This window comes from Eschrichtius robustus, chromosome 4 (assembly GCF_028021215.1).
Source record: "Eschrichtius robustus isolate mEscRob2 chromosome 4, mEscRob2.pri, whole genome shotgun sequence".
NCBI classification, from domain to species: domain Eukaryota; kingdom Metazoa; phylum Chordata; class Mammalia; order Artiodactyla; family Eschrichtiidae; genus Eschrichtius; species Eschrichtius robustus.
This window is the reverse complement of record NC_090827.1, coordinates 40,169,337-40,188,382: the sequence shown is the minus strand read 5'-3', so window position 1 is coordinate 40,188,382 and position 19,046 is coordinate 40,169,337. Positions and strand designations below refer to the sequence as shown.

The 19,046-nt window shown below is 36.0% G+C and overlaps 1 protein-coding gene across 1 annotated transcript in view; it reads left to right on the top strand.

Moving 5' to 3' along the window:
* IQCM (IQ motif containing M) overlaps window positions 1-19,046 on the top strand; it is a 371,477-nt gene that overhangs the window by 124,928 nt on the left and 227,503 nt on the right. The window contains 1 exon segment of the mRNA XM_068541959.1: window positions 3,385-3,443. Within this exon segment, the coding sequence (XP_068398060.1) occupies window positions 3,385-3,443 (59 nt within the window).

Here is a 19,046-nt window from a genome sequence, read left to right as displayed (position 1 = left end):
GAATTGGTGGATTAGGTAGCTGCTTCTAAAAAGAAGCTTGAGATGTAATATTATGTGAAATATCAGAAGTTGGTGCCAGTTAAGTTGTGGGATTTGAGAAAATATGTAGGGGAAAGGAGTCTGAAAAAGGTTTGAAATAAATTCACATAGGTTGTTAAAAAAATTGGAAAATTTTGACATGAGTATTTAATAAGTGACTTACATCGTTATCCAAGTATTTAGAATGTGTCGCTTCAAATGCATTGTCATGGAGAGACTAGGATCTTGAAGAAGTCTAGAGAAGCAGCTGGCAGCTGTGGAAAGAAAAAGCATTTTGAGAGAGAATGGAATTGAAACGTCAAGGCAGAATGGACTTGAGATTTTAATATATAAGTATGGAGAAAACTAAGACTTAGAAAAAAACCCCCAGGACCCCTTAAAGAAAAGGACTGCTATTGACTTCGCAAAAAGGTGACCAAACTCCCCGCCACCGCCAGTTTCTAATTATGGTAGGTAGGAAGAAAAAGACACAACAGAGGTAACTGGAAAAAAATCAGAGAACATTTTATTAAGAAAAATCCTCAAGAATGTTTGTCTGAGACTGTTTTGCTTAGTGGCCTTCATATTTGACACCTCTCATGATGGAGAATATGCCAATCTCAGTTAGTCTGGCCAAGAAGGAAGCAGTTAAAAAAATTTAGTTGGCAAGTGTAAATAGCAGTATCACATAAGGACAGTGTGTTCCAAGCCAAGCACTTTGTTGTGTGCAAAAGTATGGACTACATAGGTTAAAAAATAATTTTTGTAGCCATGAGTATTTTTTCTAGCCATGAATATGTGTCATGGAACATCTTGGGAGCAATATTTAAAATATAGGTGCTTCTTCATGTTTTATTATCACCTATATGTTGCACATAAGTTTTAAAAAGTACAGTATTATTTTTGAGGGTGAATGCTTTGAAAAAGAAAACATGATCAGGGAATTCTAAAAGTAACAAATAGTTGATAGATGATGCAAATTAATTCTCAAGGTTATTCTTGCATTCTAACATAACGGTAGAAGAAAAGTTAATCTTCAATCTTAAAAAATGAATGACATGAAATACAAGTTTACATATACAAGTCAGACTGCATCCGAGAGAGCACTCACTATAGGACAGAGTGAAGCTTGTATTTAAAACAATCACTCTGTGTCTTAAAACTGAGTAGTTTTGCAATACAAATACAAATTTCTTCCACATTTCATCTTTACACTTTTTATATATCCTGAGATTTTATAGAAGAGACTTCTTTGGCTTCAGTTGCCAAATAGTGGTTAAATACATATTTGCAACTTTATGTTTTTAAATAAATTTATTTATTTATTTATTTATGGCTGCGTTGGGTCTTCAATGCTGTGTGCGGACTTTCTTTAATTGTCGCGAGGGGGGCTGCTCTTGGTTGCAGTGCGTGGGCTTCTCATTGCGGTGGCTTATCTTGTTGCAGAACATGGGCTCTAGGCATGCGGGCTTCAGTAGCTGTGGCACGAGGGCTCTAGAGCACAGGCTCTGTAGTTATGGTGCATGGGCTTAGTTGCTCTGTGGCATGTGGGATCTTCCCAGACCAGGGATTGAACCCATGTCCCCTGCATTGGTAGGCGGGCTCTTTTTTAAAAAAATTAATTAATTTATTTTATTTTTGGCTGCGTTGGGTCTTCGTTTCTGTGTGCTGGCATTCTCTAGTTGCGGTGAGCAGGGGCTACTCTTTGTTGCAGTGCAGGGGCTTCTCATTGAGGTGGTTTCTCTTGTTGCAGAGCACGGGCTGTAGGCATGAGGGCTTCAGTAGTTGTGGCTCATGGGCTCTAGAGCACAGGCTCAGTAGTTGTGGCGCATGGGCTTAGTTGCTCCACAGCATGTGGGATCTTCCTGGACCGGGGCTCGAACCCGTGTCCCCTGCATTGGCAGGCAGATTCTTAACCACTGTGCCACCAGGGAAGTCCCTATTTGCAACTTTAAAGCAAAAGTAAAATAAGCATTTTCGTTGTGGTATCAGGAGCACATCAATAGCCAAGGCACTTTCTGGCACCGACTTCTTATAGAGTCTGAGAGGGAAGACAACACCAATAATCCAAAATCCGTTAACCTTTTCTCATTGTCAAGATTACCTCAAATTCCTCTTATCCGAGGCCATTTTTTCAAAAGCTATTTTGGGCAAAATAATTGTCATAGCAGATTATAAAATGGATATGCAATGCCTCCAGGTATCAGTTTAACCTTTGGATCACACCGAATGACCAGAAAGGGAACGACCTAGTTATTTTGAGATCTTGGGGAATCATCTTCCTAAGTTGTTCTTTCAACTATTGACTGACATTGAAGGACTGTGTAAAAGATCCATAGTAAACTCTCAAGTGTCATTGTTGAAGAGATGCTGTTGAAACTGACCATTACACTATCCCAGGCTTCTTTTGAAGGACTCATGGAAGAAATTTTTCACAGAAAATAAGTTTACTTCTCTTATAGACATTGTGAATGTTAGAACTACTGTGTTTTCGTTGTTACTTTGTGTTTTAGTTTGCCAGGCCTGCCATAATACAATACTGTAGGCTGGGTGGCTGACACAACGGAAATTGATTTTCTCACAGTTCTAGGGCAAAGTTGGTTTTTCCCGAGGCTTCTCTCCTTGGCTTATAGATGGCTGCTCCTTGCTGTGTCCTCACATGGCCTTTTCTCTGTGCACACATGCCCCTGGCATCTCTTCCTCTTCTTATAAGGTCAGCAGTCCTATTGGATTAGAGCCTCACCCTTATGACCTCATTTAACCTTAATTACCTCTTGAAAGGCCTTATCTCCAAATATAGTCACATTTGGGGATTAGGGCTTCAGCATATGACTTTTAGGGGAACACAGTTCTGTCCGTAACACTTTGATAGCTGGGAATTTGAGAGGCAAATCTGTGTAACACAGTAAGCAGTATCAGAAAACACTTGACATTATTTTTCTATCCATATTTTCCCTTTAACTTGATATTCTTTTCTTTCTTTTTTCATACATACTATATTTTTTGTAAGCTACCTTAAAACTTTTTGTAAGACAGAGGGCAAATAAGTAATTAAATAAACAAATTCTTATCTTTAGTAGATTTTTATGGATATTTGCTCACTGAAATGATCAGAAGGAATTGTATTCCTGGGGGCCAAAAGATGCTGGAGGAGGTTCTGTGATCATACTCCTCTGAGTATACTTACTTATTTATATAAGTGTTTAGGTTTATAATATATACTTATATCAATGTTTAGGCTTATATATTATAATGGATCAGTTGTTTATCCCTTTGATAATATAATAGAACATCAATGGAATTAAGATTTTATAGACAATGAAGTTGTTTTCCTAATTGTGTCAATTCTTCTTTCTCTTATTCTAGAAAAGTTTTATCAAAAAAGAACAACAGTCTGTCAAGCCAGAATCAAAGCCACAACCCAGGTATATCTTTTATATGATAGCAGGAAAGTTTAAATTAATATGCTTGCTTTTGGTTTTATCCTGACTTAAGTATCTGCTTTAAAGAAATGTAGGTTGTTGAAAGCTCAAGTTTTCAACGTATCTTTTTCAAAGTTCCCATTTAATTTGACTAAGGCAAGGATAAAAAATTCTTATTTTTTTGAGTGTATTAATGCTCATTCAGTAGACCAGGCTCTAGGTTTACTTTGCAGTGGCAAGTAAAAGCATTGTAAACAGTACTGTATGATGTTTCAGCAGTTTTGTTTATTAGAAACTGTGTCCTGCAATTCACTATGGTACAGCATGCCTTTCAGTGACTCTGTGAGGCATTCTTAAGTTTGCTCTGCTTCTTTGTGTAGCAAATTTTTTGTCAAACTTTTGTGAAAAAATAACTGATTTTGTGACATAGATTGGAGAGTGAGATGGAAAGAAGGGATTATGGAAAATTAACAGTGAAGTTTCTGAAAAGGACAGGTTTCAGACCTGTGCTTTCTTTTTCACTGGTAACACATTAATTTATTAATTCACCAGATATTATTTTTGTACTGACTCGGTGCAAAGCTCTGTGTCAAGCCATATAGATGCAAATAGCAAAAGGGTAAACCTTGGAGACTGAAGTTTGTCAGAGCAACCAGTTTGCAAAACTTACCCCCTAATAAATACAGGTTTATTCAAATATATTATTCAAGCTACCTTCTCTTACTTGACATCCTTCTTAATTCCTTCTCTCAGTTACTCAAAAGGTGTGGTCCATAATCCCTCATTCACAATTCCAAAATCTGGAAAGCTCCAGAAACTGAAAGTTGATGTCACCTAAGGTGGTGCCAAAACTCTTAGTGTCAAAAGCTGACCTGAAGTAATAAGTGATCATGATTACTCATAGTCTCTACTTTTCCCACTTCATGTGAATATTCATACTTTGCACACATATTAACACTAATTATATTAGCTAATGAATATTAATCTGTTCAATGATGGGATACTGCCCCAGACTCTACTTAAATGTTACATAATATATGGTAGACTTTGAAACAAAGTCTGAGTTCCCAAATACATCTGACTCTAAGGTTCAAGTATTATGGAATTGCACTATATGGTGAATCTTGGCCAAATATGACTGTGAAATAATGCCAAACAATTGTTTAAACCTCCAATAAATAAATATCCAGTTTAAGATTAGATGTTTTCTGAGAGTTAGTCTCATAATAAATTTAGTAGTAGCTAAATTCATTAGCAGTAGCACTCATTCTGTGCTTAGTTTGTACGAGGTAATTTCATATAACTCCCATAACAACACATGATGTATTTTATTATCACCATTTTACTGATGGGTAAACTGAGATTGAATATTTCACTTAGGGTCAAACAGCTAGTCTGTAATAGAGCTGGATTCAAACGTAGGTCCTTTAATTGCAGTCACTGCTGCATACTATAAGCTAAATTATGCCACAATGATCCCTGGCTAAAATTTCAAGTTCTGTGAGAGCAGGGATGGTTGATTCTGTTAACATTTCTATCTATAGCTCATGGCACAATCCCAGCAATGTAGTAGATACTCAGAAAATATAACTGAACAAATGAACAATTTCCAGAGGAAAAGGAAAAACAGATTGTGTCTTGTCCTGCTCAGAAAATTTTCTTTCAGTCTTTCATAGTTTATTCATTTAACAAGAAACATTAAGCACCTGCTGTATTAGATGTTAAGGACAGGGTGAACAAGAGAGACTCCTTACATTTGTGGAATTTAAAGCCTAGGCAGAGTTCTCAGTTGCTGTTCACTATGGAGGGAGACAGAAATTGGAGTTTCAGTCCTTTCAGATGACAGGACTTAGTAAACACCTCAGTCTCTCCATGGAAATCTTAGAAGGCCAACACCTACAGAGTGGAGATTATACCCCAGGACTAAGGAATTCACCTTAGTACAAGGGACGAAACAAACAGATTCACCCTAAAAAAAGCATAAAACTAAGCCTCAACAAGTTCAAGATGATAAACCAGTAACTTAGCTACCACCTAGAATTAAAAAACAATCAACATTCTTTCAAGGACAGTAACATAATCCACAATCCCTACAATGTACAATGTTTAGTACACAACAAATAAAATGTTAGACATGTTAAGAAACAGGAAAATCTGGGTTACATTAGCAGACAAGAGCTCGAAAGCAGTTATTATAAATGTTCAAGAACTTAAAGAAAAAGATGTTCCTAATAACAGAGAATCCCAGTGCATAAATGGAAAATATAAGGACAATAATCAAATGAAAGTTCTGGAACTGAGAAATAACGTATCTGATGTGAAAATTTCATTGAATGGTTGAACACCATATTGGAGAAGGCAGTAGAGAAGATTAGTAAACTTGTAGATCTATAGAGACTAATCTGAACAAAACGATTGATTGAGAACAAAATGAACAAAGCCTGATGGGCCTATAAATTAATAACAGGTGGCCTATCATATGTGAACTGGAGTCTCAGAAGAAGAGAACTAGACTAAGGCAGAAAAAGTAGTTGAAGAAATAGTAGCTGGGGGCTTCCCTGGTGGCGCAGTGGTTAAGAATCCGCCTGCTAGTGCAGGGGGCATGGGTTCGAGCCCTGGTCCGGGAGGATCCCACATACCACGGAGCAGCTAAGCCTGTGCACCACAACTACTGAGCCTGCGCTCTAGAACCCACGAGCCACAACTACTGAGCCCACAGGCCACAACTACTGAAGCCCGTGTGCCTAGAGCCCGTGCTCTGCAACGAGAAGCTACCGCAATGAGAAGCCCGCGCACTGCAATGAAGAGTAGCCCCCGTTCGTCGCAACTAGAGAAAGACCACGTGCAGCAACAAAGACCCAACAAGCCAAAAATAAATTAATAAAATAAATACATTTATAAAAAAAAGAAAGAAAGAATAGCTGGAAATTTCCAAATTTAATGAAAAACATCTTTATGCGTCCAAGAAGACATCACATCTAAGCAAGATAAACACAAGAAAAAATACGTAGGCATATCATAGGCAAAGAGTTGAGAATTAAAGGCAAAGAAAAACCTTTGAAATAACCAGCAGGGAAAAGTACACATTGTACAAAGGGTTACAATTCTGAGAATGATGGATGTCTTCTCACTGGAAATGATGCAGACCAGAAGGCAATGAAATTATATATTTAAAGTGCTAAAAGAAAGAAGATTATCCACTGACAATTCTGTATCTAGTGAAACTATCTCACAGTATTGAGGCTGAAAAAAGAAATTTTCAGCTAAATTAAAGAAATGAGAATATACTGCCAACTAATCTGTTTTTCACAAATGTTAAAGGAAGCTCTTCATGCTGAGAGAAATGACACCTGTTGTATATTTGAATCTACAAGAAGAAATAAAGAACATTGAACATAGAATATATATGATGAAAATATATGAAAAAGAATATTTTTTCCAATTATTTTTAAATTGAACATTTTAGACAAAATCATAACATTATTATGGTACTTATAAGTAGGTAGATGCAAAAATATATATGACAATGCTAGCAAAATAATGGACTTATACTTTTGCAAGTTTCTTTCATTTTATGTGTAGTGGTATTAATTCTAAGTAGAGTGTGATAAGAAAGCAAATTGTAATTCCCGGAGCAACCACTAATACAAAAAGATAAACCTAAAAGATAATATGAAAACTAAAATGGAATATCAAGAACTATTTGGTTATCCCAAAAGAAGACAGGAGAGGGAGAACATATAATGGGTGAGTAAAAAACAAATAGTAAAATGGTAGACTTAAACCCAACTGTACCAACATTTATATTTCATATACAGAATAAACATGCAGTTAAAAGTAAGAGCTTGTCAGGATGTATAAAAAAGCAAGAGCCAACTCTATGCTGTTTATAAGAGATGAACATAAAAAGGCATTAATTGGAAGTAAGAGGTTAGAGAAAAGATACACAATGAAAAAAAGGTAGCAGAAGAGTGCTAGAGTGGCTATACATCAAAGTAGACTTCAAGGATGATTTCCAGAGATAAAGAGGACACTTCATAATTGTAAAATAATGAATTAATCAGAATTAGATAATAATCCTAAATGTGTATGACTTAATAATAGAGCTTTAACACAAATAAAGCAGAAATTGACAGGATTAAAGAATAAAATGGACAACTGCATAATTATGACTGGAATTTTTTTACATGTCTTTTAGTAATTGATAGGAAAATTAGTAAAAAGAGTAAATGACAACATAGCAGATTTGAACATACAGTCAACTGATTTGAACTAATTAACGTTTGTAGACTACAACCAACAAATGTAGAAGATACGTTATTTTTTAAGTGCACGTGCAACATTCGTTATAGAGATAAGAACAGAAAGCAATGAAATAAAAAACAGGAACAATAAAGCAAATTAAGAAAGCCAAAAGTTGTTTTTGTGAAAAGATTAGTAGAATTTGTAAGCTCCTAACAAAACTAAGAAAAAGAGATAAAACATAAATTACCAATATTAAAAATGAAAGAAGTGGAATAACTATATATTCTATAGACATTAAAAGGAGAAAAGATTATATGAATAAGTTCATGCCTACCACATTCAACAACTGAGATGAAATGGACAAATTCTTGAAAAAAGACAACATACCAAAACTGACACAGAACAAATAGAAAATCTGAATAACCCATATCTATTAAAGAAATTGAATTTGTCATCAAAAACCTTTTCACAAAAAGACCTGCTTTAAGGAAAAAAATACTATATATTTTTAAACTATTTGATGGTGTTAGCTTATCTTCTTGTGTAAGTCTTTTTCCTGTAAATATCCTTTACCTGGTTAGTTTGAGTGGGAAGTCTTTTTTTTTCTCATAGGTATTACTAAAGTAAAATTTAGTCCAGCCCTTTCAATAATAAAAAGTTGTACAGTCTGAAAGGTGAGTGTTTATTGTATTTATTTTCCTGGAGCCAACCAGCTACTCTGAATGCTAAGCATTTTCCTGTACCATCTGCCATCTGTTGCAGCATAAAGAGCTGTGGCAGTTTTGCAGGGACATCTAGCTAACTTTGGCAGGGCTGTCATAAACATTTTAGAGGATGATGGCTGAAGGGAAGGGAAGTTTAGAGATCACTTGATTCAATTCTTTTAATTTCCAGGTGAGAAAGTAAAAGTTTAAAAAGATTAAGTGTCTTCTTCAAGGTCACAAAAGTAAAAAGAAAAAAAAAACCCAAAATTGTTACTAGAGTCCAACACTCAATTCACAGTGTTCTTACTCAGTCATGCTGCTTTTGTGCCATTTGTATCTTAAATTTTAACAGCCTTTCTGATGATTACTTAAGAGAAGTAGACTGAAACTAATGCGTTAGCAAGTACAAGAGTGGCTCTAGTGATTAAAACATATTACTAGATAGAATTCTGGAGAAAGAGAGATAAAAGAAAGTGAAACAATGTGAAAACAGAGTGAAGTAGTGAATGATATAAAACTAAATATTTCACATGCAGACACATTTCATTGAAAATATTTAAGTGAAACACTATTAAGATTTTCTTCTTCATTTGAAATCCTATACCATTTCTGTCATAGAAATTCTGTGAAACTTTAGAATCCAAATGTTGGGACCCTTTAAGCTTGTCTTAAAGAATTTTTCTTGTTAGAGAGAAATCTCCCATATATTTTCAGCTAGAGGTTTCCGTAGAGTCTGCATGAGACAGAGTATATTATAACCTTCCATCAGTCATCTGTCAATTTCAGTAAGGTACTGGCCAAATTCTAAAGTACTTTTGCATTTCAAGGGTGAAAATATGTCACACATATATCACCATTGCCAGGCTACAATAAATATAAGAGAGTTTGGTTTTTTCCCCCTCTTCTTAGTTATAGAAAAAAAAAAAAATGATGGAATTCATTTACCCATAGCCACAAGCTTTGAGAGAACTCTCTACAGCTGGCAAATAGAACTGGTTTATGCACCCACTCAGCAGTGTTTTTTTTTTTTTAAGATGAAGACAGTTTTATGGGGTTTTTTTTAAACTTTGGGTTTATTTATTTATTTATTTATGGCTGGTGTTGAGTCTTCGTTTCTGTGCGAGGGCCTTCTCTAGTTGCGGCAAGTGGGGGCCACTCCTCATCGCGGTGCGCGGGCCTCTCACTCTCGCGGCCTCTCCCGCTGCGGCGCACAGGCTCCAGACGCGCAGGCTCAGTAATTGTGGCTCACGGGCCCAGTTGCTCCGCGGCATGTGGGATCCTCCCAGAGCAGGGCCCGAACCCGTGTCCCCTGCAGTGGCAGGCAGGCTCTCAACCACTGCGCCACCAGAGAAGCCCTTAGCAGTGTTTTTTAAGGAGGCAGTCACTTGGCTGTTAAAAGGTTGGGATGGGAAGTTGAGCAAACTAAAAATGCTGTTGCTGCACTTGATTTGGAATTACTGCAAATTTGGGCACCCACTCCGGTTCTTGAGAGGGAGGGGAACCTGTTACCTTATATGGATAAAGAGTGGTAGATAAGGCAGAGTTATAATTATTTTTGCCCTAATCTTCAGTGATCATGAACCTAAAATGCATATTTTCACATTTCTATTTTTTTTGTCCATCTTCTTGTGTTTTCAACTGTAAAGATCTCAAAATTTGGAAGGAGAGAAATAAATATAACAGTAGTGCTTAGGTCCATTTGCTATATACAATTATGTATACAGATGTATATAAGACTTTTCATTAGCAGCATTATTAAACAAAGAACTATAATGCTCAAATCCAGCACATTTAGGATAAATTTACCAGGTTCCAGATTCCACACAGTGGCTACTTGATTTTATTTTGGGGTTCTTAAATATATATTTGTGTTATTTTTATGCGGGATATGATCTTATTGTCTTGATTTTCAATTCTGCTAAAAATATTCATTTCATACACACCCTTGCCCAACATTTAGAGAATATAATTTTCATAAATGAACAATATAAAGCAAAATTATTTGATTTCGGAATGCAAGTTTCTATTTCCTCAATATTTCAATTTAAACGGTAAATTTTGAAATTTTAGAACTCCGTAAATGTCAGAAGATGGTTAGAAATCCTTAAGGTTAAAGTATGGTTGAGAAAGCCTAAAACGTTTTTTAAGGGAAAAGAAAGGTTATGATGAGCTTTTCAAAGTAAGCCAAGCAATTTCAGTTCAAATAGAATTGCCAAAGGAACGTTTTTACGAGTTTTGTTTTTCAAAGTAAAATACTTTATGTAAGATTTCTAAACCAGGAAGAATTAAAGCCCAATAGATGTAATTCTTAATTTGTAATTTTTAAAAAGTAATATGTACACAGATTATAGTATATATGTTTATGTTTTTATACTGATAAAGGTAAAAAGTGAATGATATTTTGCAATGAAGTGGGATCTTGTCTTTTCCTAGCATCATCTTTTTTTAATCTTTCCATTAACTTCTTCATGCTTAACACATTTTCTCTTATTTTGTGTGGTATCATTAATATAAAAATATCAAAAGCAGTTTATATTATTAACTAAAAGGAAATAATACATTAGCACACAGAGTTCATTCTCAATATCTAAGCGAAAATTGTGAACCAGGATTGTAATCTACTGTACTATTACCATGACATTGTACTTTTATTTTCTGTGACAAAGATTTCTTCATATATCTTCCTTGAGATCCACTTGAATTTGTTTGGCACCTCTAACTATATTGCAAATAGTATCTCCTTCTTTGTTCAGATAAACTATTGTATTTCATGAATAAAACACATATTCTCTTTTGATGTCTTTCAGCAGTGAGCTGTTAATTCTTTGCAGATTCATCTGACTTTAGTGATAAATTTTCCTTTCATTGAATTTCTAAAGTACATAATTGTTTTTTAAAATGACTGACTGATTTCCAAGTACAGAATAGAAAAATTGATGGGTCTTTAACTCATAGAGGAAACATATTCTATCGTTAATTCATAATGTTAAAGTTGTAAGAAGTTCAAAAGGTGGTCATCAGCCCTTCACCTTTTTACTATTTAGTTTGTTTCAATTCTGGATGATAAAAACATTGTTTAAATATACCATCTATGAAGTGTACCATTTTAGAACCCTTAAGTTCCTCTTTTTTTTTCATTCTTTGGGATTCCAAGCATCCAGATTGTTCATGTAAATATGTAGATGAGGAATAATTATATATTTTCCCTTCCTATTTTGTAGCATGCTAGAACTAAAAGGGTAGTAGTAACCGGATATGACTCACAAATATGTTACTGAAAGGCAAAACTGTGTTAAGAATTCTAAATTTTCTCTTTTTTGATATAATAGAATATAGTACATTTACTGGCATATCTAAGTATGAAATTCACATTTCAGAGTCTGGAGATTTAGCTAGGTACTTTAATGTTTCCTTTATATCTCTAAAATTACTGCATTTGTCCATCATCATTTTTTCTGAAATGGGTCAAATCCTCTTATTTTATCTCAAAACAATTTTACAGTTTACCACCTAATAAGTTTCCTTTGGTCTCTTCTAAAATTTGTTAATTACTAATGTAATATTAGCTTGTTTATGGTATCTTCTGTGAACAGATTTTTTTTTCTGGGTCAGTACCCAGCCTAGGCATTTTTTGAAAATAAATTTATAATGGATAATATTTCTCCAGTGATACTTCCTCTAGTTGTATTTTGTCTTTGGGGAATTATAGAATCTCAGAGTTCAAGGAACCTTAGAGATTTTCTAGTGAGAACCTCTATCCAAAGGGTGAATCTCCTCTATAACATGGTACCTACATCACCTCTACTTGAAAACTCCAGGGATTAGTAATTACTCTGTTCAAGTGGAATCCATTTCATTCTAATTAGTGCCCTGACTTTGACAGTTCTCTCTGTGAGGCTCAGCACCTATCCCCCTTGAGCTGGTACCCACTGGTCCTGATTCTGTCTTCTTGAAGCCACTCTAGTTACCAATTCTTTCTTTAGATTCTCTCTTTCTATACACACACACACACACACACATATCTTTATTAGATTTATATATTTATTAGGATGCTAATTCAAATTAGCTTAAGCAAAATGGCAATTAAATCTGTTTGCTCATATAAGTAGAGATTCCAAGAGTGTAGAGTATGTCGGACATCTGTTCTTTTTATCTGTTTAACATCTTAGGCTCAACTGATTCAACAGGTTCAAGTAATGTCTTCAGGATGTGCTCTCCTTTCATTCATTTTAAATCTCTGCTTGCCCGTGTTTGGCCTTAAAACCTCTTACTACAGACTTTTTCTCCATGTGGTAAGCAAAATGGTTGGCTTCCAGCTGTTTGTAATTGACTTACTTCCTGCTCTTACCAGAAAGAAAGGTCTCTTATTAGACACACACACACACACACACACAGAAATATTCTGGATGACCTTCCAGCTTGGATGACATGGCTAGCCCTAGACAAATCCTAGTCATATGAGTGGAGAAGGAGAAGTGCAATTCCACAAGGGAAAGGAGGTGAAAACAGAGGAAAGGAACAGGTGCCCACCATACTCAAAAGTATTCCTCTTGAAGTGTGATGCTTAGGAAAGAACACAGTATTTCAGATGTAACTTTATGAATACAGTGTAGAGTGGAACCAAACTGTAGATATTCTAGATCAATTCATGAAGCCCATCATATGTCAGCTTTGGGGGTCAGTTTCTTAAGGGCAATACTCACATTGATTTCAATTCTGAAAAATAAATAAAACCCCAAACAAGCAAACCCTGAGCCTTTCTCAGATATTCTAATGTATCCCTATTCTGTTCTTTTGCTGTCCCTCTCTTCTTTTCTTTCTCTATCCCTTTTTTTCTTCCTTTCATCTATTATATACTGCCAGGTCCACAAGGAAAAGTAGTTGCTGTTAGGGAATTCAGAGTATAGAGGGGTGATAGACCCAGAGAATTAAGTTATGTGGAAACTACAATGATGGAGGAAAGGTACCTACCCATCCTCATGAGTCTGAGAGGAATTATTTGTACAATCATATATATTAACCAACTGCAGAGCTTTATAAGCAAAGCTATCATATTTCAACATTGGATTTAGCTCCTTATCACTTTTGCCTGAGATAGTTAGCTCACACGTTACCTTTTCAATAATCCCACACCAGCCATAACACACTATTTAAAATTGCAATTTCCACTCCTGCTAGCTCTCCCCAACTTCCTTACTCTGCTTTATTTTCTATCAAAGTATACATTGCCTTCTAACATACTCAATAATTAACTTGTTTACTGTGATTACTGTCTGTCTCTCCCACTAGAACATAAGCTTAATGAGGACAGGGAATTTTCTATGTTTTATTTATCAGTGTATCCTCAATGCTAGAAGAGTATCTTACACTAAATGAATGAATGAATGAATGAGTAAATGAATATATATTTGTTCAATGCAGGGATTAAATTTTTGGATCTTTTCTCTGCCTTCTAATGATTTTTTTCCCTTTCAGGAATTTATAGCTCCTATCTCAGACTTTCTGCTCCTTCCTGGGTATCTTCACTGGGATATCCCATAACCGTCTCTCAAAATTGAAATAATTATGTTTTCCCTTCCCCATGTCTTCTCTCCTATATTCCCTATCTCAGCTAGTAATGACACTATCCACCCTACCACCCAAGACTGCCCAGTCAGCCTATATTTCTCTACCTTGTTTACAAAGATTTTATGAGAATCTTGAAATTTGCCCTCCTGAAATTGAGAAACATCATAAATCATTCCCTGGTATAGTAATATAGTGAAAACAAAACAAAACAGTAATAAAATTAAAACAAAGGAAATGAATTCAGGATGGCATGGCATCCTTTTTGTACACATTCTGGCTCTTGGCACCACTACTACTTTCTTTAGTTCTTCACATACCATCTGATTGATAACGAATACGATCTGATATTAAACAAACACAAGGACACCTGCTTTTGTCAAAGAAGCAAGGAAGCACCCTCGCCCCCCAACTCATTTCTAATAAAAACCTCCCTCTGGGCAAACTTGCAGAAAACCAAACTGACTGTATATTCTAGCTGGTTTACATTGACAGGAACAAGAGGGCTTAACTACAAGGAAGTGGTATAACCTGGCTGAACTTGAAATTGGGACAAAGGTCTCTCTACAACTATTTATCATCTCATTTTAGTGCTAAAATTCCTGCCCAAGGGCACCATGTTGGTTCCCTCTGCTTCTGACCCAAACTCCAAAGGACCATAAAAGGGCAGAAAAGAGGTGCAGACCCTGGTCCAGGAAATCACCACCCATTTCCATGAACCTAAATGACAAGACCTCTGCCCCATACCGCCCTTTTAGCCCCTTTTCCTATGAAAATCTCACCCTTGCCTACACTCAGGGAGAAGGGGCTTTTAGAACAAGACCTCCTCCTTCTCCATTCCTTGGTCAATGAATAATTTTTCTGTCTGCTGCTATAAAAAGTAATTTCGCCTTATTGATGCGAACAATAACCGGGTAGGGGAAGAAGCAGACATTATTGGTAACAATTCCTGTGTGGAATCAAAAGGAAAACATCTGAGAAACAGCAAGCAGAATAATGAGAGGGAGAACACATAAGTTCTCATCTCTAAATCACAGTAATCCTACCCAGAAAAGTAAAATAAGAATGAATGGATGTCTCAAGCAGAGAAAATCAGATTTTCCATTACTTTTTCATGGAGTCACTCATACAGAGGGAGAGTAGGGAGGCAGAAGCATGGGGAGAGGGGGTTACAAAGTCCCATCCCTCTCCAGGTTGTTCCAAAGACTGTTTTTCTAGTAGAATTTGACCTGCTTTCTGACCACCACTCTGAGTGTGCTTGCTTGAGGGTCTCCTCAATTCCTGGAAATGACAGTCCCTAAAACAGTTATGTGGTTGGGAATAAAATATTGAGTATAATATCAGAAATTGTTTTTAGAATCACCTGAACTGTTGTGGGGATTTATTTCATTACCTGAAGCCCGGTTCTAGGGAAAAGGAATCTGTGGACAGGCACCCATCTTCATTGTCTGCTCTTTTGGAGCAGAGATGAGAGAGACGGGTGGCAGGGGGTAGAGCCAGCTCTTCTCCATAACTGACCAAAGTTTGGGTTGAGAGCAAAGGGCTACCCCAAGAGGAATAAATGAATGTTTTGGGAGAAAGACTATACAACTCATTATGTTCCCTCTTGCATAGATAAGCTTGTGAAAAATGGACAACTCTGGTCGCTGTGCCACAGAAAAATCAGCTCCCATTACACCTTTGGCGTAAACACCCTAGTCATTACAGACATATTCAGCGGTAATTTTTTTCAGTGCCCTTCAGATAAAAACACATAGGTACAATAAAAAGGTGGTTTAAATGTTTGCTTTAGAGAGAATTCCCTGGAAGTGCCTCATGCTTACCTTGCCCATAATGTCAGAATCAATTAAATTTGAACAAAACCAGTGTTTCCTCTCTGCTTTTGTTTTTGTATTGTCTGAAATGATAATTTCAGTTTAATTCATAACAAATAGTGTTCCTCCAAAAAGCTGATATGTGCAGGAAAGAATAATTGCATTTTTTTGAACTGAATTTGGAATTTAAAAAGCTCTATCTTGTTTTGAGGAAGAACTGTTAGAAACTTGAAACCAAGCAACAGCAGCAGCAAAAGTAAAACCCATCTTTCCAGAGATACGACATGATGGGCTGGGAGAACGTCTTCCTAGGAAAATCAGGTATGGGGGCAGGGAGAAGAAATCCTCCCAGCCCATTGTATCATTTGCATTTCTGGATAGGTACTAGTTAGAGCACTTGAGGTTGTAAACTGTTGAAGCCAAGTACCCTCAGAGGCTTTAAATAGAATATCAACCTCATCCTTTAATATGATCTAGTGAAAGAGATTGCTATGGAACTGGGAGCTACCCAAAATAGGAGGGGTCTTGGGTTTTTTGGCTCAGGGCAGGCTAGCATTGTGAGGAATGATCAGAACACAAAAAAAGTGTGGAAAGCACAGAAGAAAACACATCTCATTCACATATTTAAACTATTTAAAATTTTTGCCTTAACTAAACTGGTGTCTATCTTCCACTTCAGGAGGATTGCACCTATTTTTAAAAGTTCCAGGAATTCTGTTTTGATTTTTTTTAAGTGAGTAGGTTTTGCTAGCATGAAGTACTAAACCCTTGGGAAGATTTGAAAATGGAGTACTAAATAATATTGAGACAAGATTTTTCATGGAAATGTGCAACATCCCTGTTCTTAAAAATCTCTGTCACCCATGCTGAATTTAATGCATTGTTTTTAAACTGAACAGACCTCATATAGGAATTAAAGTAAGCCACAAACTTGTTTCACTTGTTAGCCAAGTTGCTTTCAGATCCAACATTCAAAGCATGAGGGCATCACGTGTTTCTACTTCAAGGCTGCAAGTACAGGAAACGAAAGCCCTTGACACAGCTTGGTAGCAGAGGATCCAAATCAGAGTAAATTGTGTAAATTATAACTAAATTACAAAGCATTTGGACAAAGCAGGCATGATAGTCTAATCAGGAAAGCGGTGATATTTACTTCTCGATAATGCAGGTTGGAAGAGGAATTGGGGGTAGGGAGGCATCACAAATCTCTTTTAATGTATTTCCGAACTTGGCAACCTGAACTGATTTTGTCACATATTTGCAGCTTAAAAAGTATTTGGCTTTTACAACAGCCAAAATAAGTGTCCTTTAATTACTTTCAACCTATGAACAGATGGGCAAAGAGTGCTTTTATAAATGGAACATACAAAATACTTCAATATCAGCCAAAACTAATGAGTAGCAATATCTGAAACAAACTCTAAAACTGATGTAGTGTTTAATATATATTATCATATAAGCATTAGCAGTTGAAAGGAAATTCCCTGTTCAAATGTTTGCCAAGCTCAGTGTCTAATGTTTAGATATGATTAACTTACTAATTAACTTATTGTATCTTTTCTCACATGCAATCTTGTTTAATGATTCCTTCTCTATCTGAAAACTATTTGATCTGATACCTTGATCATAGCCTAGATTCATAGGTAGGTAACTTGATTCTACCTCTTGATGGGTGGGGCTATAAAATCACATTGCAAAGATAGGGACATAAGGAAGCATTAATTGGCCATCAGTGCAATCAGTTTATCACAGTGAGCTCCTAATACATTTATATTAATAATATTTTAGTTGTTATATATTTAACTTAAGGAGGAGACTTTTGTTTGATTTCTTTTCATGGTTTGGACTTGGATAAATAGGACAGCTTTCAATGTATTGACTATTTCAATATATTCAATAGTAGTGCTGAATTAAGTAAAACTATGGATCATTGTACTGAGTTCAAAGATCATGGGGATAATCAAGGAAAAGGCATGGCCATGAAGTGGCAATGGCACATAACAAGCTTTATCTGGGCATCATATGGACAGCTTTGCGTGAGAGGGGAAGTCCCTCACAGCAGAAGACCTTCTAGAGATCATGACATAGAGCCATCACCCGGCAGGGGAAGAGGGTAAGGGAACTCCTGTGGGAGTGGGAGAGTCAGAGGGGGGCTTACGTGTCTACGTGATATCACTCACAGCAAGACGAGGGTGTCTCTGGGTCAGAGAGCTCCAGTGGGCAGCAGTGGCTTGTGGTCTTTTATGGCCTCAAGGTTTGTCTTATCTATGGCTAGTAGATGTTGGTTATAGTTTCATGGGACATGCAAAACAGGCAGGCTCTAAATGGCTAAAAAATATGCTTGTTTGGGCCATATTTAAAACAATTGGATGTTTAAGAATTTTGAGTTTGGAGCCAGCAGGCTTTTGAGCTAATCCTTGCCTAACGTAAGAAGTAAACAACATAGGGGCCAATATACAAGGGCCATTTTTGACTCATTTATGTAACAACTATGCCACACATACCTTGCCATTTCTAGCATTCCTCCTCTTATATAGTGAAGGAAAAAAATCTTTGGTATGGTCTTTCAGCCATCTGGGACACCCAAAAGATAGGTTAAAAAGACATCACAACAGTTTGTTTTTAAATTTGGGGCTTGAATTTGAATTGGAAAGAATTTTCACAGGAGGCGCAGTATCAGTAAAAGTTATAGGTGCCTTTAGAGTAAAAAAAAGTAACATAGCTACAAGTAACATTAAATATTAGGAATACCAGATTTTGTAAGAAGTAGATCACAAGGAAGAAGAAAAAAAGATTTATAAGCCTGATAGGAGAAATATTTTTGTGATACAGGAACTTTTGTTTCCTAGGGAAACTATAATGAAGGTAGTGAACTATTTTTCCTCTGTCATATTAGGAGCAGACTGTTATTCAAAAATCAGTTTCTCAGTGTAACAGAAAGAAAATCAAATTCTAATTTTACTTTCTTTCTGTATACCACCTATACAACATTTCATAGTTGAGAATTCATTCACAGGCATTTCTCTATTTTAAGATTAAGCTTGCTTATCAAAAGTGACCTAACTTTGTCAAAATTTTGTATATTTCATAGCTTCTTTTCAAACCCGTTATTTGTAAATATATGTCACTTTCCATCAAGCCTTCAATAAATTATTCTTCAACTTTAAATTTCCCTTTCTTTTATTTTTAACATTCCAATTGTTTAGAGATGTGCTATTGATGAAAGTCCATATGGCTAGGGCCTAAGATAAAATTCTTTTCTTCTTCAATTGATAAAA